Source organism: Ranitomeya imitator, chromosome 1 (assembly GCF_032444005.1).
Source record: "Ranitomeya imitator isolate aRanImi1 chromosome 1, aRanImi1.pri, whole genome shotgun sequence".
NCBI classification, from domain to species: Eukaryota; Metazoa; Chordata; class Amphibia; order Anura; family Dendrobatidae; genus Ranitomeya; species Ranitomeya imitator.
In genome coordinates this window covers 613,187,063-613,209,803 of record NC_091282.1, presented here as the reverse complement: position 1 = coordinate 613,209,803, position 22,741 = coordinate 613,187,063, and the positions used below count along the sequence as shown (strand labels likewise).

General features: G+C 47.5%; 1 protein-coding gene across 2 annotated transcripts in view; it reads left to right on the top strand.

Annotated features, from left to right (window-relative positions):
* TSTD1 (thiosulfate sulfurtransferase like domain containing 1) overlaps nt 1-21,157 on the top strand; it is a 44,904-nt gene extending 23,747 nt beyond the window's left edge. For both annotated transcript variants that reach the window (XM_069726179.1, XM_069726187.1), the window contains 2 exons: nt 15,884-16,046; nt 21,028-21,157. In XM_069726179.1, coding sequence (XP_069582280.1) covers nt 15,884-16,046; nt 21,028-21,082 — 218 coding nt within the window. In that variant the 3' untranslated portion in view covers nt 21,083-21,157. The remainder of the gene's footprint in view (nt 1-15,883; nt 16,047-21,027) is intronic.
* Nucleotides 21,158-22,741: the final 1,584 nt, after the last annotated feature.

The window sequence follows — 22,741 nt, the reverse complement described above, 5'->3', positions numbered from 1 at the left end:
TCCCTTACCTGCTCCCTCAGCTTCTCCTCTCTACGCTCGGTTCCTGATCAGTTATATGAAGTGGAGGCTGTGATTTCTTATATACAGAGCTATGGCTGCTCCCTCAGCTTCTCCTTCTACGCTCGGTCCTGATCAGTTATATTGAAGTGGAGGCTGTGATTTCTTATATACAGGAGCTATGGCTGCTCCCTTACCTGCTCCCTCAGCTTCTCCTTCTACGCTCGGTCCTGATCAGTTATATGAAGTGGAGGCTGTGATTTCTTATATACAGAGCTATGGCTGCTCCCTTACCTGCTCCCTCAGCTTCTCCTTCTACGCTCGGTCCTGATCAGTTATATGAAGTGGAGGCTGTGATTTCTTATATACAGGAGCTATGGCTGCTCCCTTACCTGCTCCCTCAGCTTCTCCTTCTACGCTCGGTCCTGATCAGTTATATGAAGTGGAGGCTGTGATTTCTTATATACAGGAGCTATGGCTGCTCCCTTACCTGCTCCCCTCAGCTTCTCCTTCTACGCTCGGTCCTGATCAGTTATATGAAGTGGAGGCTGTGATTTCTTATATACAGGAGCTATGGCTGCTCCCTTACCTGCTCCCTCAGCTTCTCCTTCTACGCTCGGTCCTGATCAGTTATATGAAGTGGAGGCTGTGATTTCTTATATACAGGAGCTATGGCTGCTCCCTTACCTGCTCCCTCAGCTTCTCCTTCTACGCTCGGTCCTGATCAGTTATATGAAGTGGAGGCTGTGATTTCTTATATACAGGAGCTATGGCTGCTCCCTTACCTGCTCCCTCAGCTTCTCCTTCTACGCTCGGTCCTGATCAGTTATATGAAGTGGAGGCTGTGATTTCTTATATACAGGAGCTATGGCTGCTCCCTTACCTGCTCCCTCAGCTTCTCCTTCTACGCTCGGTCCTGATCAGTTATATGAAGTGGAGGCTGTGATTTCTTATATACAGGAGCTATGGCTGCTCCCTTACCTGCTCCCTCAGCTTCTCCTTCTACGCTCGGTCCTGATCAGTTATACGAAGTGGAGGCTGTGATTTCTTATATACAGGAGCTATGGCTGCTCCCTTACCTGCTCCCTCAGCTTCTCCTTCTACGCTCGGTCCTGATCAGTTATACGAAGTGGAGGCTGTGATTTCTTATATACAGAGCTATGGCTGCTCCCTTACCTGCTCCTCAGCTTCTCCTTCTACGCTCGGTCCCTGATCAGTTATATGAAGTGGAGGCTGTGATTTCTTATATACAGAGCTATGGCTGCTCCCTTACCTGCTCCCTCAGCTTCTCCTTCTACGCTCGGTCCTGATCAGTTATACGAAGTGGAGGCTGTGATTTCTTATATACAGGAGCTATGGCTGCTCCCTTACCTGCTCCCTCAGCTTCTCCTTCTACGCTCAGTCCTGATCAGTTATACGAAGTGGAGGCTGTGATTTCTTATATACAGGAGCTATGGCTGCTCCCTTACCTGCTCCCTCAGCTTCTCCTTCTACGCTCGGTCCTGATCAGTTATATGAAGTGGAGGCTGTGATTTCTTATATACAGAGCTATGGCTGCTCCCTTACGTGCTCCCTCAGCTTCTCCTTCTACGCTCAGTCCTGATCAGTTATATGAAGTGGAGGCTGTGATTTCTTATATACAGGAGCTATGGCTGCTCCCTCAGCTTCTCCTTCTACGCTCGGTCCTGATCAGTTATATGAAGTGGAGGCTGTGATTTCTTATATACAGGAGCTATGGCTGCTCCCTTACCTGCTCCCTCAGCTTCTCCTTCTACGCTCGGTCCCTGATCAGTTATATGAAGTGGAGGCTGTGATTTCTTATATACAGGAGCTATGGCTGCTCCCTTACCTGCTCCCTCAGCTTCTCCTTCTACGCTCGGTCCTGATCAGTTATATGAAGTGGAGGCTGTGATTTCTTATATACAGGAGCTATGGCTGCTCCCTTACCTGCTCCCTCAGCTTCTCCTTCTACGCTCGGTCCTGATCAGTTATATGAAGTGGAGGCTGTGATTTCTTATATACAGGAGCTATGGCTGCTCCCTTACCTGCTCCCTCAGCTTCTCCTTCTACGCTCGGTCCTGATCAGTTATATGAAGTGGAGGCTGTGATTTCTTATATACAGGAGCTATGGCTGCTCCCTTACCTGCTCCCTCAGCTTCTCCTTCTACGCTCGGTCCTGATCAGTTATATGAAGTGGAGGCTGTGATTTCTTATATACAGGAGCTATGGCTGCTCCCTTACCTGCTCCCTCAGCTTCTCCTTCTACGCTCGGTCCTGATCAGTTATATGAAGTGGAGGCTGTGATTTCTTATATACAGGAGCTATGGCTGCTCCCTTACCTGCTCCCTCAGCTTCTCCTTCTACGCTCGGTCCTGATCAGTTATATGAAGTGGAGGCTGTGATTTCTTATATACAGGAGCTATGGCTGCTCCCTTACCTGCTCCCTCAGCTTCTCCTTCTACGCTCGGTCCTGATCAGTTATATGAAGTGGAGGCTGTGATTTCTTATATACAGAGCTATGGCTGCTCCCTTACCTGCTCCCTCAGCTTCTCCTTCTACGCTCGGTCCTGATCTGTTATATGAAGTGGAGGCTGTGATTTCTTATATACAGGAGCTATGGCTGCTCCCTTACCTGCTCCCTCAGCTTCTCCTTCTACGCTCGGTCCTGATCAGTTATATGAAGTGGAGGCTGTGATTTCTTATATACAGGAGCTATGGCTGCTCCCTTACCTGCTCCCTCAGCTTCTCCTTCTACGCTCGGTCCTGATCAGTTATATGAAGTGGAGGCTGTGATTTCTTATATACAGAGCTATGGCTGCTCCCTTACCTGCTCCCTCAGCTTCACCTTCTACGCTCGGTCCTGATCAGTTATATGAAGTGGAGGCTGTGATTTCTTTATATACAGGAGCTATGGCTGCTCCCTTACCTGCTCCCTCAGCTTCTCCTTCTACGCTCGGTCCTGATCAGTTATATGAAGTGGAGGCTGTGATTTCTTATATACAGAGCTATGGCTGCTCCCTTACCTGCTCCCTCAGCTTCTCCTTCTACGCTCGGTCCCTGATCAGTTATATGAAGTGGAGGCTGTGATTTCTTATATACAGAGCTATGGCTGCTCCCTTACCTGCTCCCTCAGCTTCTCCTTCTACGCTCGGTCCTGATCAGTTATATGAAGTGGAGGCTGTGATTTCTTATATACAGGAGCTATGGCTGCTCCCTTACCTGCTCCCTCAGCTTCTCCTTCTACGCTCGGTCCTGATCAGTTATATGAAGTGGAGGCTGTGATTTCTTATATACAGGAGCTATGGCTGCTCCCTTACCTGCTCCCTCAGCTTCTCCTTCTACGCTCGGTCCTGATCAGTTATATGAAGTGGAGGCTGTGATTTCTTATATACAGGAGCTATGGCTGCTCCCTTACCTGCTCCCTCAGCTTCTCCTTCTACGCTCGGTCCTGATCAGTTATATGAAGTGGAGGCTGTGATTTCTTATATACAGGAGCTATGGCTGCTCCCTTACCTGCTCCCTCAGCTTCTCCTTCTACGCTCGGTCCTGATCAGTTATATGAAGTGGAGGCTGTGCTTTCTTATATACAGGAGCTATGGCTGCTCCCTTACCTGCTCCCTCAGCTTCTCCTTCTACGCTCGGTCCTGATCAGTTATATGAAGTGGAGGCTGTGCTTTCTTATATACAGGAGCTATGGCTGCTCCCTTACCTGCTCCCTCAGCTTCTCCTTCTACGCTCGGTCCTGATCAGTTATATGAAGTGGAGGCTGTGATTTCTTATATACAGGAGCTATGGCTGCTCCCTTACCTGCTCCCTCAGCTTCTCCTTCTACGCTCGGTCCTGATCAGTTATATGAAGTGGAGGCTGTGATTTCTTATATACAGGAGCTATGGCTGCTCCCTTACCTGCTCCCTCAGCTTCTCCTTCTACGCTCGGTCCTGATCAGTTATATGAAGTGGAGGCTGTGATTTCTTATATACAGGAGCTATGGCTGCTCCCTTACCTGCTCCCTCAGCTTCTCCTTCTACGCTCGGTCCTGATTCAGTTATATGAAGTGGAGGCTGTGATTTCTTATATACAGGAGCTATGGCTGCTCCCTTACCTGCTCCCTCAGCTTCTCCTTCTACGCTCGGTCCTGATCAGTTATATGAAGTGGAGGCTGTGATTTCTTATATACAGGAGCTATGGCTGCTCCCTTACCTGCTCCCTCAGCTTCTCCTTCTACGCTCGGTCCTGATCAGTTATATGAAGTGGAGGCTGTGATTTCTTATATACAGGAGCTATGGCTGCTCCCTTACCTGCTCCCTCAGCTTCTCCTTCTACGCTCGGTCCTGATCAGTTATACGAAGTGGAGGCTGTGATTTCTTATATACAGGAGCTATGGCTGCTCCCTTACCTGCTCCCTCAGCTTCTCCTTCTACGCTCGGTCCTGATCAGTTATACGAAGTGGAGGCTGTGATTTCTTATATACAGGAGCTATGGCTGCTCCCTTACCTGCTCCCTCAGCTTCTCCTTCTACGCTCGGTCCTGATCAGTTATACGAAGTGGAGGCTGTGATTTCTTATATACAGGAGCTATGGCTGCTCCCTTACCTGCTCCCTCAGCTTCTCCTTCTACGCTCGGTCCTGATCAGTTATATGAAGTGGAGGCTGTGATTTCTTATATACAGGAGCTATGGCTGCTCCCTTACCTGCTCCCTCAGCTTCTCCTTCTACGCTCGGTCCTGATCAGTTATATGAAGTGAAGGCTGTGATTTCTTATATACAGAGCTATGGCTGCTCCCTTACCTGCTCCCTCAGCTTCTCCTTCTACGCTCGGTCCTGATCAGTTATACGAAGTGGAGGCTGTGATTTCTTATATACAGGAGCTATGGCTGCTCCCTTACCTGCTCCCTCAGCTTCTCCTTCTACGCTCAGTCCTGATCAGTTATACGAAGTGGAGGCTGTGATTTCTTATATACAGGAGCTATGGCTGCTCCCTTACCTGCTCCCTCAGCTTCTCCTTCTACGCTCGTTCCTGATCAGTTATATGAAGTGGAGGCTGTGATTTCTTATATACAGAGCTATGGCTGCTCCCTTACGTGCTCCCTCAGCTTCTCCTTCTACGCTCAGTCCTGATCAGTTATATGAAGTGGAGGCTGTGATTTCTTATATACAGGAGCTATGGCTGCTCCCTCAGCTTCTCCTTCTACGCTCGGTCCTGATCAGTTATATGAAGTGGAGGCTGTGATTTCTTATATACAGGAGCTATGGCTGCTCCCTTACCTGCTCCCTCAGCTTCTCCTTCTACGCTCGGTCCTGATCAGTTATATGAAGTGGAGGCTGTGATTTCTTATATACAGGAGCTATGGCTGCTCCCTTACCTGCTCCCTCAGCTTCTCCTTCTACGCTCGGTCCTGATCAGTTATATGAAGTGGAGGCTGTGATTTCTTATATACAGGAGCTATGGCTGCTCCCTTACCTGCTCCCTCAGCTTCTCCTTCTACGCTCGGTCCTGATTCAGTTATATGAAGTGGAGGCTGTGATTTCTTATATACAGAGCTATGGCTGCTCCCTTACCTGCTCCCTCAGCTTCTCCTTCTACGCTCGGTCCTGATCAGTTATACGAAGTGGAGGCTGTGATTTCTTATATACAGGAGCTATGGCTGCTCCCTTACCTGCTCCCTCAGCTTCTCCCTTCTACGCTCAGTCCTGATCAGTTATACGAAGTGGAGGCTGTGATTTCTTATATACAGGAGCTATGGCTGCTCCCTTACCTGCTCCCTCAGCTTCTCCTTCTACGCTCGTTCCTGATCAGTTATATGAAGTGGAGGCTGTGATTTCTTATATACAGGAGCTATGGCTGCTCCCTTACGTGCTCCCTCAGCTTCTCCTTCTACGCTCAGGTCCTGATCAGTTATATGAAGTGGAGGCTGTGATTTCTTATATACAGGAGCTATGGCTGCTCCCCTCAGCTTCTCCTTCTACGCTCGGTCCTGATCAGTTATATGAAGTGGAGGCTGTGATTTCTTATATACAGGAGCTATGGCTGCTCCCTTACCTGCTCCCTCAGCTTCTCCTTCTACGCTCGGTCCTGATCAGTTATATGAAGTGGAGGCTGTGATTTCTTATATACAGGAGCTATGGCTGCTCCCTTACCTGCTCCCTCAGCTTCTCCTTCTACGCTCGGTCCTGATCAGTTATATGAAGTGGAGGCTGTGATTTCTTATATACAGGAGCTATGGCTGCTCCCTTACCTGCTCCCTCAGCTTCTCCTTCTACGCTCGGTCCTGATCAGTTATATGAAGTGGAGGCTGTGATTTCTTATATACAGGAGCTATGGCTGCTCCCTTACCTGCTCCCTCAGCTTCTCCTTCTACGCTCGGTCCTGATCAGTTATATGAAGTGGAGGCTGTGATTTCTTATATACAGGAGCTATGGCTGCTCCCTTACCTGCTCCCTCAGCTTCTCCTTCTACGCTCGGTCCTGATCAGTTATATGAAGTGGAGGCTGTGATTTCTTATATACAGGAGCTATGGCTGCTCCCTTACCTGCTCCCTCAGCTTCTCCTTCTACGCTCGGTCCTGATCAGTTATATGAAGTGGAGGCTGTGATTTCTTATATACAGGAGCTATGGCTGCTCCCTTACCTGCTCCCTCAGCTTCTCCTTCTACGCTCGGTCCTGATCAGTTATATGAAGTGGAGGCTGTGATTTCTTATATACAGGAGCTATGGCTGCTCCCTTACCTGCTCCCTCAGCTTCTCCTTCTACGCTCGGTCCTGATCAGTTATATGAAGTGGAGGCTGTGATTTCTTATATACAGGAGCTATGGCTGCTCCCTTACCTGCTCCCTCAGCTTCTCCTTCTACGCTCGGGTCCTGATCAGTTATATGAAGTGGAGGCTGTGATTTCTTATATACAGAGCTATGGCTGCTCCCCTTACCTGCTCCCTCAGCTTCTCCTTCTACGCTCGGTCCTGATCAGTTATATGAAGTGGAGGCTGTGATTTCTTATATACAGAGCTATGGCTGCTCCCTTACCTGCTCCCTCAGCTTCTCCTTCTACGCTCGGTCCTGATCAGTTATATGAAGTGGAGGCTGTGATTTCTTATATACAGGAGCTATGGCTGCTCCCTTACCTGCTCCCTCAGCTTCTCCTTCTACGCTCGGTCCTGATCAGTTATATGAAGTGGAGGCTGTGATTTCTTATATACAGGAGCTATGGCTGCTCCCTTACCTGCTCCCTCAGCTTCTCCTTCTACGCTCGGTCCTGATCAGTTATATGAAGTGGAGGCTGTGATTTCTTATATACAGGAGCTATGGCTGCTCCCTTACCTGCTCCCTCAGCTTCTCCTTCTACGCTCGGTCCTGATCAGTTATATGAAGTGGAGGCTGTGATTTCTTATATACAGGAGCTATGGCTGCTCCCTTACCTGCTCCCTCAGCTTCTCCTTCTACGCTCGGTCCTGATCAGTTATATGAAGTGGAGGCTGTGATTTCCTTATATACAGGAGCTATGGCTGCTCCCTTACCTGCTCCCTCAGCTTCTCCTTCTACGCTCGGTCCTGATCAGTTATATGAAGTGGAGGCTGTGATTTCTTATATACAGGAGCTATGGCTGCTCCCTTACCTGCTCCCTCAGCTTCTCCTTCTACGCTCGGTCCTGATCAGTTATATGAAGTGGAGGCTGTGATTTCTTATATACAGGAGCTATGGCTGCTCCCCTTACCTGCTCCCTCAGCTTCTCCTTCTACGCTCGGTCCTGATCAGTTATATGAAGTGGAGGCTGTGATTTCTTATATACAGAGCTATGGCTGCTCCCTTACCTGCTCCCTCAGCTTCTCCTTCTACGCTCGGTCCTGATCAGTTATATGAAGTGGAGGCTGTGATTTCTTATATACAGGAGCTATGGCTGCTCCCTTACCTGCTCCCTCAGCTTCTCCTTCTACGCTCGGTCCTGATCAGTTATATGAAGTGGAGGCTGTGATTTCTTATATACAGGAGCTATGGCTGCTCCCTTACCTGCTCCCTCAGCTTCTCCTTCTACGCTCGGTCCTGATCAGTTATATGAAGTGGAGGCTGTGATTTCTTATATACAGGAGCTATGGCTGCTCCCTTACCTGCTCCCTCAGCTTCTCCTTCTACGCTCGGTCCTGATCAGTTATATGAAGTGGAGGCTGTGATTTCTTATATACAGGAGCTATGGCTGCTCCCTTACCTGCTCCCTCAGCTTCTCCTTCTATCGCTCGGTCCTGATCAGTTATATGAAGTGGAGGCTGTGATTTCTTATATACAGGAGCTATGGCTGCTCCCTTACCTGCTCCCTCAGCTTCTCCTTCTACGCTCGGTCCTGATCAGTTATATGAAGTGGAGGCTGTGATTTCTTATATACAGGAGCTATGGCTGCTCCCTTACCTGCTCCCTCAGCTTCTCCTTCTACGCTCGGTCCTGATCAGTTATATGAAGTGGAGGCTGTGATTTCTTATATACAGGAGCTATGGCTGCTCCCTTACCTGCTCCCTCAGCTTCTCCTTCTACGCTCGGTCCTGATCAGTTATATGAAGTGGAGGCTGTGATTTCTTATATACAGGAGCTATGGCTGCTCCCTTACCTGCTCCCTCAGCTTCTCCTTCTACGCTCGGTCCTGATCAGTTATATGAAGTGGAGGCTGTGATTTCTTATATACAGGAGCTATGGCTGCTCCCTTACCTGCTCCCTCAGCTTCTCCTTCTACGCTCGGTCCTGATCAGTTATACGAAGTGGAGGCTGTGATTTCTTATATACAGAGCTATGGCTGCTCCCTTACCTGCTCCCTCAGCTTCTCCTTCTACGCTCGGTCCTGATCAGTTATATGAAGTGGAGGCTGTGATTTCTTATATACAGGAGCTATGGCTGCTCCCTTACCTGCTCCCTCAGCTTCTCCTTCTACGCTCGGTCCTGATCAGTTATATGAAGTGGAGGCTGTGATTTCTTATATACAGGAGCTATGGCTGCTCCCTTACCTGCTCCCTCAGCTTCTCCTTCTACGCTCGGTCCTGATCAGTTATATGAAGTGGAGGCTGTGATTTCTTATATACAGGAGCTATGGCTGCTCCCTTACCTGCTCCCTCAGCTTCTCCTTCTACGCTCGGTCCTGATCAGTTATATGAAGTGGAGGCTGTGATTTCTTATATACAGGAGCTATGGCTGCTCCCTTACCTGCTCCCTCAGCTTCTCCTTCTACGCTCGGTCCTGATCAGTTATACGAAGTGGAGGCTGTGATTTCTTATATACAGAGCTATGGCTGCTCCCTTACCTGCTCCCTCAGCTTCTCCTTCTACGCTCGGTCCTGATCAGTTATATGAAGTGGAGGCTGTGATTTCTTATATACAGGAGCTATGGCTGCTCCCTTACCTGCTCCCTCAGCTTCTCCTTCTACGATCGGTCCTGATCAGTTATATGAAGTGGAGGCTGTGCTTTCTTATATACAGGAGCTATGGCTGCTCCCTTACCTGCTCCCTCAGCTTCTCCTTCTACGCTCGGTCCTGATCAGTTATATGAAGTGGAGGCTGTGATTTCTTATATACAGGAGCTATGGCTGCTCCCTTACCTGCTCCCTCAGCTTCTCCTTCTACGCTCGGTCCTGATCAGTTATATGAAGTGGAGGCTGTGATTTCTTATATACAGGAGCTATGGCTGCTCCCTTACCTGCTCCCTCAGCTTCTCCTTCTACGCTCGGTCCTGATCAGTTATATGAAGTGGAGGCTGTGATTTCTTATATACAGGAGCTATGGCTGCTCCCTTACCTGCTCCCTCAGCTTCTCCTTCTACGCTCGGTCCTGATCAGTTATATGAAGTGGAGGCTGTGATTTCTTATATACAGAGCTATGGCTGCTCCCTTACCTGCTCCCTCAGCTTCTCCTTCTACGCTCGGTCCTGATCAGTTATATGAAGTGGAGGCTGTGATTTCTTATATACAGGAGCTATGGCTGCTCCCTTACCTGCTCCCTCAGCTTCTCCTTCTACGCTCGGTCCTGATCAGTTATATGAAGTGGAGGCTGTGATTTCTTATATACAGAGCTATGGCTGCTCCCTTACCTGCTCCCTCAGCTTCTCCTTCTACGCTCGGTCCTGATCAGTTATATGAAGTGGAGGCTGTGATTTCTTATATACAGGAGCTATGGCTGCTCCCTTACCTGCTCCCTCAGCTTCTCCTTCTACGCTCGGTCCTGATCAGTTATATGAAGTGGAGGCTGTGATTTCTTATATACAGGAGCTATGGCTGCTCCCTTACCTGCTCCCTCAGCTTCTCCTTCTACGCTCGGTCCTGATCAGTTATATGAAGTGGAGGCTGTGATTTCTTATATACAGGAGCTATGGCTGCTCCCTTACCTGCTCCCTCAGCTTCTCCTTCTACGCTCGGTCCTGATCAGTTATATGAAGTGGAGGCTGTGATTTCTTATATACAGGAGCTATGGCTGCTCCCTTACCTGCTCCCTCAGCTTCTCCTTCTACGCTCGGTCCTGATCAGTTATATGAAGTGGAGGCTGTGATTTCTTATATACAGGAGCTATGGCTGCTCCCTTACCTGCTCCCTCAGCTTCTCCTTCTACGCTCGGTCCTGATCAGTTATATGAAGTGGAGGCTGTGATTTCTTATATACAGGAGCTATGGCTGCTCCCTTACCTGCTCCCTCAGCTTCTCCTTCTACGCTCGGTCCTGATCAGTTATATGAAGTGGAGGCTGTGATTTCTTATATACAGGAGCTATGGCTGCTCCCTTACCTGCTCCCTCAGCTTCTCCTTCTACGCTCGGTCCTGATCAGTTATATGAAGTGGAGGCTGTGATTTCTTATATACAGGAGCTATGGCTGCTCCCTTACCTGCTCCCTCAGCTTCTCCTTCTACGCTCGGTCCTGATCAGTTATATGAAGTGGAGGCTGTGATTTCTTATATACAGAGCTATGGCTGCTCCCTTACCTGCTCCCTCAGCTTCTCCTTCTACGCTCGGTCCTGATCAGTTATATGAAGTGGAGGCTGTGATTTCTTATATACAGGAGCTATGGCTGCTCCCTTACCTGCTCCCTTACCTGCTCCATACTGCGAAGTGCACATAGGTGAAAATAGTAAAACTTATGCACTGCTCTCAGTCCACTGTATAGTAGAATATACAGGTTAGGATAAAGCAAAGAGAGTGACATGCAATGATGTCACATGAAAAAGTGCCTAGTGCCTGTTTGATACCTGGATATAAAGTGATTATATTATTTGTGTTATTACCAAGACACTCAGGGTAGTTTCTGGAAACTAAGTGGACTGGGAGTAACTGAGAGACTGAGTAAGAAAACAAATAACAATATTATTAATATAATTAATATTAAAATACATGTTGCTATATAAAAGATTTAATTATGATAATTAAATATACCACATGAAAACTGATGAGCATAACGGCCAATCCAGTGTTTGCTGTTGATAATAGATTGGTGTGATCATTGACTGGAGAAGATATAGATAGAGTACAAATAACCAAAAATTCTAAAAAATATCAATATAATCCCGAAAGGTATCCGCCATCAAAGTAAAGTCCAGAAGTTGAGGTTAATTTTGGTTCCCATGATGGCCGCAAAAAATGGGAATGACCAAGTCTTATATTTGGTGGTAGCTTGATAGCTGTTCCCTTTAGATATTCATAAATCTTTATTATGTCTGACTTGTCCGTGAGACCCGAGAAGGTATGGATAAAACACAGATGTATCCATAACGGTGAGAATGCTAATAGGATTACAAGCGCAAGCTGAAAATAAAATTTAAAATCAAACAACCTAATACTGAGTATGATATGCAAAAGCCCACCCACCCCTAAAAGATGCTTGACAAAAATCTGAATCTGAATATCCCTGAGTTTTTGTGAGTAGGGTATTATACCTGGCAGAGGGGTTGGTCCAACCCAGAATCACATTGATTAATAGTGAAATAATAATTTCTCACTATTTCTTGGTCCTGGGACTCTCCCAAGCCAGCACCTCAGCCATGACGCCCAGCACTACTGGAAATTCAAAGTTTTGACTATAGCCACGTGTTGGTGGCACCAACAACCACAGTGGTCTTGTGGTCCTCTGACTGAATCAAGTTGACACCAGAGCTGAGGCAGTCTCCTACACACTGAACGCTAGAAGCTGCTACGGTGGTCTTGTTGCCCTCTGACTGGATCATCCACACTGAGCGCATGAAGGTTATACATTAATGTCTCTAGTCACCTTCCGGGTGGTCTCATGGTCCTCTCATTGGATGCAGTAGACATCGGAGCTGATGGGGTCTTATTTACTCTGAAAGCTCGAAGTTGCACATTGAAGTCTGTCTTCTCATTGGATTCATCAGATCTGAAAGGGTGTAATCCACACTGAGTGCTCAAGCCTCCTACAGTAGTGTTTCTAGCTACCTTCTGGTTGGTCACATGGTCCTCTCACTGCATTCAGTATACAGTGGACCAGAGAAGGTCTCATCCACACTCAGCGGTCTTGGTCCATAAAGTTGGTCCTTGTTGGCTGTGCAAGAGATTAGCCTTCAATCTTCCTCTGAAGAACTGAGCTAGAGAACAGAGCTGAGAGGGTGTTATAAACTACAAAGGCCCTTGGCCCTCTAAAAGTGATCCTCTGGGCAGTTTCCTTGTGCTCGGACTGGAATGCCTGTATTAAATCAGTTTTCTCAGCAATAAAGACCAAGCATGAGACGAATTTTGTAGATCAGTGGTGTCTAATATATTGAATATATATATATATATATATATATATATATAATATATATTATATACCGTAATATATATCCCGATTCTAACGCATCGGGTATTCTAGAATATGCATGTCCACGTAGTATATTGCCCAGCCACGTAGTATATTGCCTAGTGACGTAGTATATTGCGCAGCCACGTAGTATATTGCCTAGTGATATAGTATATTGCCCAGCCAGGTTTGTCACAGGTTAAAAAATAAACATATACTCACCTTTCCGAGGGCCCCTTGTAGTCCACAGCAGCTTCCGGTCCCAGGTTTGGTATGTGCGCAGGACCTGTGATGGCAGGTCTTTCGCACATGCGCGCAGGGCCTGTGATGACGTCGCGGTCACATGACCGTGACGTCATGGCAGGTCTTTTGCGCAGGGCCTGTGATGACGTCGCAGTCACATGACCGTGACGTCATGGCAGGTCTTTCGCGCATGCGCGCAGGGCCTGTGATGACGTCGCAGTCACATGACCGTGACGTCATGGCAGGTCCTTCTCCCATACCATCTTTGCCACCGGAACCTGCAACGGAAGATGGCGGTCGGCGCGAGCGACTACGGAGGGTGAGTATAGCAGGTGTTTTTTTTTTTAAATTAGTTTTAAGATTACATTTTTTACTATTGATGCCGCATAGGCAGCGTCAATAGTAAAAAGTTGGGGACACACAGGGTTAATAGCGGCGGTAACGGAGTGCATTACCCGCGGCATAACGCGGTCCGTTACCGCCGGCATTAACCCTGTGTTAGCAGAGACCGGAGGGGAGTATGCAGGCGACAGGCACTGACTGCGGGGAGTAAGGAGCGGCCATTTTCTTCCGGACTGTGCCCGTCGCTGATTGGTCTCGCCAGCTGCCTGTCATGGCTGCTGCGACCAATCAGCGAATAAATAACCGTGACAGACGGAAGTGACCCTTAGACAATTATATAGTCGATCTCCCAATATGTCATATCAGGAGGGTTAAGGTCCCAGCAAAAAGGTCTCTCCATATACTTCTATCTATTTATGCGCTATGTGAGGAAATCTCACCAGCAGCAGAGCTCTCCATACACCCGATCTATGTGATATCTGGGGATACAGTGCCAGCAGAAAGGTCTCACGGTTGTGGTCCACCAGTAAGGGAGGTCTATTCAAGTGTTAGAATACTCATGAGATGGCAATCTTACCAAACAGAAAGACATCACAATCAATTCTTGGTCTCAATGATATCCCCCTCCCCCTTCCCCCCCCCCCCCCCCCCCGCACCCGCACTAGTTGACATCCCTCGACCAGTATGTTTATGACTCCCAGCTTGGGAGTTGCGGTGATATTTCCAGCGATAGGTGCGGAACCTATATAGGGACAGGGGTGACATTAGATCTGCTTAGGGGTCTCCACTTCCCTAGTATTGGGCTCCCTTCCCCTTATTCCTTTGTGTTGCACTTAGTCTTTCCTACAGTGTGCGTGACACATGCCCAGGTTACATCATGCCTCCTTGAGATATTTTGGGCTGCACTATGATGAAAATAATAATTTGTTAAACAATCACCCAGTAGTAGTGTGACCAGTGACCATGAAGAGGCAGAAGGAGTTAGTCAGTCCCTGTATTGGAAACGATCGGCTGATAACAGAGTAAACAGGTCACTACAGATTCAGAAACAAAGGGAGTACCCCTATATTAAGCCCGCCGTATGTATGAAGTCCTCTGCGTATGGGGATCATATTGCAAACAAGTCAGAGCCAGAGTCTCTATCTGCAACCACAGACACAAGAAGGATGGGGCAGACTCTTCTTACATATGATCTAGAATAAGAGACAAAATACAATCTGAGGCAAGAAGAACATTACTGGAGGTGTTCACTGCTCCTCTGGGGTCCTTCCCTCTTTCAGGAGAACGTCAGCCATTGTGTGTTAGGCCGGTTTTACACGTCAGTGGCTCCGGTACGTGAGGTGACAGTTTCCTCACGTACCGGAGCCACTGACACACGTAGACACATTAAAATCAATGCATCTGTGCAGATGTCATTGATTTTTTTTTTTTTTTTTTTTGCGGACCGTGTGCCAAACACGGAGACATGTCAGTGTTCTTGGGAGCGCACGGATTACACGGACCCATTAAAGTCAATGGGTCCATGTAAAACACGTACCGCACACGGAAGTTGTCCGTGTGCCGTGCAGGAAACAGCGCTACATTAAGCGCTGCCCCCCCCCCACTGGTGCTGAAGCCCCATTCATATCTTCCCTGCAGCAGCGTTTGCTGTAGAGAAGATATGAATAATCGTGTGTAAAATCAAGATCCAGGTCCCCAACCCCCTCCCACCCCCTGAGCGCCCGCCCCCGTGTGGCCGCTAATTTACAGTAATGAATATGCGGCTCCACCACTATGGGAGGTGGAGCCGCATATTCATGACTGTAGTCGGCGACCCCCACGTGACCTCTCATACAGTAGAAGGTGCGGCCAGGACAGGAAGCAGCGCCAGCAAGGGAGCCGGGTGAGTATTTTCATCACAGCGGGGGGGGACGCACAGGGGGTGGGAGGGGGGATTGGGACCTGGATCTTGATTTTACACACAATTATTCATATCTTCTCTACAGCAAACGCTGCTGCAGGGAAGATATGAATGGGGCTTCAGCACCAGATGCAGGGGACAGCGCTAAACTTTAGCGCTGTCTCCGGCACGGTGCGTGTGGTACCCAGTGGGCACACGGGCGGTACACGTGTGCCGCACGTGTGCCACAGAAACGCACACGGACACGGATAATTCCGGTACCGGAATTATCTGGACGTGTGGGACTGCCCTTATGGTTAGTTTCCCTTGTCGGGCACCTAGTGAGGCTGGCCCTTGTTAGTTAGACACTGCTCTGTGTCCGTTCTGTGATTCTGGATGTACTGTTCTTTATGGAGCAGCAGAGACATCTCACCCGTGGTTTCAGCTTCTCGCTCTGAGGCTGGCCCATGTCAGTTAGACATTGCTGTGTCCATTGTGGTTGTGGATGTACTGTGAAGACATTACATTGGGACCTGTCCTGGAAGTCTTTCACCAGGGGGTTATATATGGAGCAGCGGAGACCTCTCACCCGTGGTTTCAGCTGCTCGCTGTGGTGGGGTGACTTTTCCTCATTAGGCGTGTTCTATCGAAATCTCCAATCATGTGATTATTTCTCCTTCCTAGTCACAGATCTGGAAGATGCGCTGAAGATGGATCCGGAAACCTTCAAACAGAAATATCATGTGGAGAAACCGCAACTGAATGACCACAACTTGATTCTCCACTGCCAGCTGGGGAGAAGAGGCCAGCGGGCCACTGAGGTTGCCCAGAGTCTGGGCTACAAGTAGTAAGTGACTGATAAGGAAGATGGGGCATCTCTGCAAGCTTATTTAATGGTATACAGTGGGTACGGAAAGTATTTCAGACCCATTTAAATTTTTCACTCTGTTTCATTGCAGCCATTTGGTAAATTCAAAAAAAATCATTTTTTTCCCTCATTAAAGGGAACCTGTCACCCCGTTTTTTTCAGATTGAGATAAAAATACTGTTAAATAGGGCCTGCGCTGTGCGTTACAATAGTGTATGTAGTGTACCCTGATTCCCCACCTATGCTGCGAAATACATTACCAAAGTCGCCGTTTTCGCCTGTCAATCAGGCTGGTCAGGTCAGGTGGGCGTGGTGACATCGCTGTTTCTTCCCCAGCTTTCCGTTGGTGGTGTGCGCATGTCCAAGTGCCGAATCCACTGCGCGCAGGTGAAGAAAAAGCGCGCGATCTGCGCTATTACCCTTGTCATCGGTGGGGGCGGCCATTTTCCTGAGGCCGCGCGTGCTCTGCTGCACGGGGCTTCAGGAAAATGGCCGCGGGATGCCGCGCGTGCGCAGATGGAGATCGCGGCGGCTATTTTCCTGAAGCCGAGATGCCATTTTCTTGAAGCCCCGTGCAGAAGAGCACTCCATCTGCGCACGCGCAGCCTCAGGAAGATGGCCGCCCCCACGATCACCAGGGAAATGGTGCCGATCGCGCGCTTTTTCTTCACCTGTGCGCAGTGGATTCGGCACTTGGACATGCGCACACCACTACGCCACCAACGGAAAGCTGGGGAAGAAACAGCAATGTCACCACGCCCACCTGACCTGACCAGCCTGATTGACAGGCGAAAACGGCGACTTTGGTAATGTATTTCGCAGCATAGGTGGGGAATCAGGGTACACTACATACACTATTGTAACGCACAGCGCAGGCCCTATTTAACAGTATTTTTATCTCAATCTGAAAAAACAGGGTGACAGGTTCCCTTTAATGTACACTCTGCACCCCATCTTGACAGCAAAAATGTCTACATTTCTGTTTTTTTTTTCAAATTGAATAAAAAATGATATATGATATATCACTCTTTACACTCCATCCATTTCATCCCCTCTCTTCTCTCCTATGTATAGCACTCATGCCCTTTTCACAATCCTATACTGCATAGCTCTCACAAATCATTTCACTATCTCCTTACACTCTCCATTTCCAATCTCCTAGTCGAAGGAGATATCTCTCCCAACCCCAGCCCTTCTTGTAATTGTAAGTTGAACTGTTCCCCTACTATACTCAGAAATCCTGCAAATCTCATTAATATTCCCTGCATGCCTTCTGTTTCTTTTAACTGTGCCCTCTGGAATTCACACTCTTACTTTCTGATTTTCTTATCCTTCTGGCTTCAACAGTCAAACACCACCGCCACTGCTGCTTTCTCATATGGTGGTCTACATTTCTCTCATACCCTGAGATCCGACAACAGACCTGCAGGAGGAGCTGGTCTGCTCCTAGGAACCAAATTGGATCCAGTTGGATGAACACGTAAGTGGGCTGTGCAGCTGAAGTGGATCAATTCTGCAGAAATGATAAGAAGTAATTTTATTCACTTCATTTCTGAAGAATTCACTCCAGCAGCGCAGCCCACCTACGTGTTAATCCAGCTGGATCCAATATCTCCAGGAGGATTTATCCACCTGCCACAGGCAGCAGTAGCTATTTTTTTCATTACTACATAGCAGTTGTGCCTGTCACAATTCCATCAGGTTAGCATAACCAGCACTCTGCTACTTTCCCTCCATAGGGTATCACCCTATTGTGCGTTCTGTTTTCCACTTCTAGATTTACCTATCAACCAAATGTACTTTTCAGGTTATCCCCCCAAGTACCCTCTCTTATTTTCTCTTCATTTGAGGTCCACACTGTCAAACTCTACAGCTCCTTCTCCCTAAGAGTGGCGGATGTGTATCATCCTCCAAGTCCTTCCCGTCAGTTTCTTGATCACTTTGCCACCTGACTTCCATATATTCTGTCCTTTGACATCCCCACCCCCATCATGGGAGACTTTCGCCGTTGGTGATCCTCTCTCCCCATCTGTCACACACCTTTTATCTCTAACCTCCTCTTTCCGCCTTTCACAGCTTATTGACTCTCCTATGCATGTAGACAGACATACACTGGACCTGGTCTTCTGTCGGCTTTGCTCAGTGCATGATTTTACTAACTCCCCTCTCCTGTTCTCTGATCACAACCTTCTTTCATTCTCTGCTGAGAACTCTCACCCCGCTCAGGACATCCCCACTTTCTAACCTTATAGAAATAAACATGCCATTAACACACAAACCTATGAAGAATTTGCAGTCCTCATTGTTTCCAATCTCCTCCCTGTCATGTCCTGACTCTGCAGTGTTTCATTATAACGTTTCAGTGCAAAGTGCCCTGAATGAAGTGGCACCTTCTATATATAGAACAACTCGGCACAGACGGCGACAACCCTGGAACACGTTGCAAACACATTTCCTACAGCGGTGCTCCAGGTGCGCTGAACGTCTGTGGAGAAAATCCAATCTAGCTAAAGATTTCTTCCATTATAAGTTTATGCTTAAAACATACAAGTCTGCCCTTCAGTCTCCAAACAAACATACTTCACCGCCCTCATCACCTCACTATCCAACAATGCAATACTTTGACACGTTTCATTCTTTCTTCAGTCCAAGAGTGCAGGCCCCAACCACGGATCTCGGCACTGACAATCTGCCTAATTATTTCAAAGAAAAAATTGATAATATCAAACAGGAAATTGTCTCCCAATCCCTTCATACCTTGCAGGGTCCTCCCCCACTGCATCTTGCTTACTCTGTATCTTTGAGCCAGTCATGGAAGAAGTGATCAGATTCCTTGCATCTTCTCACCCTGTTACTTGCACCAGTGATCCTATTCCCTCGCATCTCCTCCAGTCTTACCCCAGCTGTGAGCACTCACCTAACAAAAATAATCAACCTCTCTCTTTCGGGATCTTTTCCTCCTCATTTAAACACTATAGACCTCTCTAATCTTCCCTTCATCTCTAAACTCCGGGGACTCTTGGTCCACTCCACTAATCTGCTATCTCTCTGATCTCTCTGATCACGCTTTTCTTGACCCTCTACAATCTGGTTTCTGCTCTTAACACTCACTCCACTGAAACTGCCCTCTCTAGAGTCTCCAGTGATCTACTAACAACTAAATCTTTAGGTCCCTGCGCCCTGCTGATTCTCTTGGATCTCTGAAGCATTCGACACTGTGGATCGCCAGCTCCTCCACATTATGCTCCGCTCCATCGGCCTCCAGAACACCATTCTCTCCTGGTTCTCCTACCACTCTGACCGCTCCTTTGCTGTATCTTTTGCTTACTCTTCCTCGTCTCCTTTCCTCCTTACTGTTGGGGTTCCTCAAGGATCAGTCCTTGGCCCCTTCCTCTTCACCTTGGATACTGCCCCTATTGGACAAACAATCAGTAGCTTTGGTTTCCAGTACCATCTCTATGCTCATGACACCCAATTATACACCTCTACTCCTGACATCACGCCTGCATTATTACAAAACATCAGTGTCTGTCTTACCGCTGTCTCCAATATCATGTCCTCCCTCGATCTGAAACTGAACCTTTCAAAACCTGAACTCCTTGTGTTTCCTCCCTCCAGTAACCTATCTATGCCAACATTGCCATTTCCGTGTGTGGTTATACCATTACTCCCCAACAGCATGCCTGCTGTCTTGGGGTCATACTTGATTCAGATCTTTTATTCACTTCCACATCTGATCACTTGCTCACTCCTGTCATCTACACCTCTAAAACATTTCTAGAATTTAACCCTATCTTACTTTCGACTCTGCAAAAACTCATACAGTAGCTCTTATTCACTCTCATCGGGACCATTGTACCTCTCTACTAATTGGTCTCCCTCTTACTAAACTCTCCCCTCTCCAATCCATCCTGAATGCTGCAGCCAGGATTATATTCCTCACCAACCGTTACATTGATGCCTCCACCCTGTGCCAGTAATTGCACTGGTGACCCATCCATCCACTCCAGAGTTCAACATAAACTCATCACTCTCAATCACAAAGTGCTCCACGGTTCAGCACCACCCTACATCTCCTACCTTGTCTCAGTCTACCACCCTACCCGTCCTCTCCACGGTTTAGCACCACTCAACATCTCACTTGTCTCAGTCTACCACCCTTCTTGTGCCCTCTGTTCTGCTAATGATTTGGGATTAACATCTTCAATAATTCACACCTCCCACAGCCATCTCCAAGACTTCTTGTGTGCTGCACCAATTCTTTGGAATGCACTACCCAGGGCAATTTGACTAATCCCCGATACCTACAGTTTTAATTGTGACCTAAAAACGCATTTCTTCTACTGCCTCAACATATTCATCTAACTGTCCCTGTGGTTCCCATATAACAGTTTCTTCATAATCTGGACCCCCGTATTGTCTGTCCTCACACCCTCCATGCATTTAAGAGCCCTCTGTGTCTGTACTTTTACACATACAGATGGTTACCGGTTCATGTAGCATTACATGAACACCTTATTTCTTACATAATGGCTGGTCAGAACAATGACCGCAATTGTTACCATCCATCCACCTTTCGTGTCTCCCCTATTTCCTCAGATTATAGCTGCTGGACGCTCACTGCTCCTGTATCTGAGTTACTTGTTATTCTGCAATGTCTTTATTGTCCTTCCTAATGTATAGTTCTGTGAAATATGTTGGCACTATAGAAATAACATTATTATTATGGGAGAGTGAGGGGGCCGAGGGCAAACGTGCACCAAAATGGGGAAAGTAGATATTAGAGAAGACCGCCCTAGCCATAAAGTACTCTGATGTACCGGACGGGGGGAGGCAGCTTGCTGGGGTACGTCAGAGAGCGGGGGCCAGTACCATATGTGGGCCGTCAGAATTACTTTTCAGGCGGTGATGCTGAACATTGTAGTCCCTCCATTCTCACGTCCTTGTTTTTATGTTTCAGTGCACGGAACTATGCTGGAGCTTACAAAGAATGGTCAGAAAAGGAGGGGAAATGACCAGTTCCCAAACACCGACCAAGGACCCCAATAATTACTGTACAATAAAGAATAAATTATTATAAGTTGAGTGAATTCACCGAGTCATAATGAATACTGTGTCACATGACCACCGTATACAACACCGTCTTACATGACCGCTGCATACAACACCATCGTACATAACCGCCGTATACAACACTGTCACGTGTCACATACATCACTACACACAGTATATACTATATCTTATTTACTATGTCCTATCTGTATATAGTATATAATGTACATAACACATCACTACACACAGTATACACTTTTATATCTTATACTAGATGGAGGCCCAATGCTATCGCATCGGGAGGGCGGTAATGTCACGATGGGGCAGGCTTTGGAGTGTTGAGAATCTCTCCCCCATGCGCTCACTCGCCTATCCACTCTCTTTTCCCATGTGCTGACTTCTCCCGTTTGTGCTCTTTTTTTTCTTTGACAATCAAAAACAATACTGACATTACAGCAGGAGATCGCAGAGGATGCATTTTGTGAGGTAAAATATTTTTTAAAAACGGTCAGTAGAATATTTTACCTCACAAAATGAATCCTCTGTGATCCCTTGCTGTAATGTCAGTATTGTCTGTTGCTTTTTCCCCTGCCCAGGAGATGCGTTATGTTCCGTACATGGTCAGACACAGTCAATTTTTAAAATGAACTTTTGTTCATGAGGAAAACCCCTTTTAATGTGACCGGCTTCCTCTACCTGTAGACACGTCGTGCATCTACTGCCGGGATCAGCCGAATGATTCACTGCGCCTGCGAGTAATTTGCGCAGTAAATCAGACCGCCGCCATCTTTGTGCAGACAGATAGCGGCGGTCACATTAAAACTGTGCATGTGCTCCTCCTGTACAAAGATGGCACCAGTCAGTGAATCATTTGGCTGATCCCAGTGGCGGCGTGTGTGCGACGGTGTTCCGCTGGTGGTGCCGCACAAGAGGCTGCATGAGTGTGAGTATGTTTGTGTGGTGCGTATGGCATATAAAGTATGTGCGGTGCAACGGTGTTCTGTTGGTGGTACTGCGCAAGAGGCTGCGTGAGAGTGTGTGTGTGTGTGGTGCGACAGTGTTCCGCGGGTGGTACAGTGTAATAGGTTTGTACCAGCAGCAGTTTCGATATTGAGACACCCATCACTTGGGTGTCCAAATATGACAGTCGGTGAACTTCTCCGCTTAGATTTCTGGGATACGGTTACATCTGGACAGAACAGGAAAAGAAAACATTACAAGGCAATTATATAGATTACTATGTCCCATCTGCATACCTCCCAACTTTTGAAGATTGGAAAGGGGCACATTTTAGGCCATGCCTCTGACCACACCCATTCATAATTAGTCACACCCATATCCACGTCCCAACCACACCCATTCAGCACTGCTGATCACACTGTTTCATATACAATAATTATAAACAAAAAAATATGGCCACACAGTGCTCCATAATGGCCCCAAATTATGCTCCATACTGTATCATGATCACACATGATGCTCCATACTGTATAATGACTGCACATGATGCTCCATACTGTATAATGACCGCACATGATGCTCCATACTGTATATTGGCTGCACATGAAGCTCAATACTGTATAATGACCACACATGATTCTCAATACTGTATAATGACCACA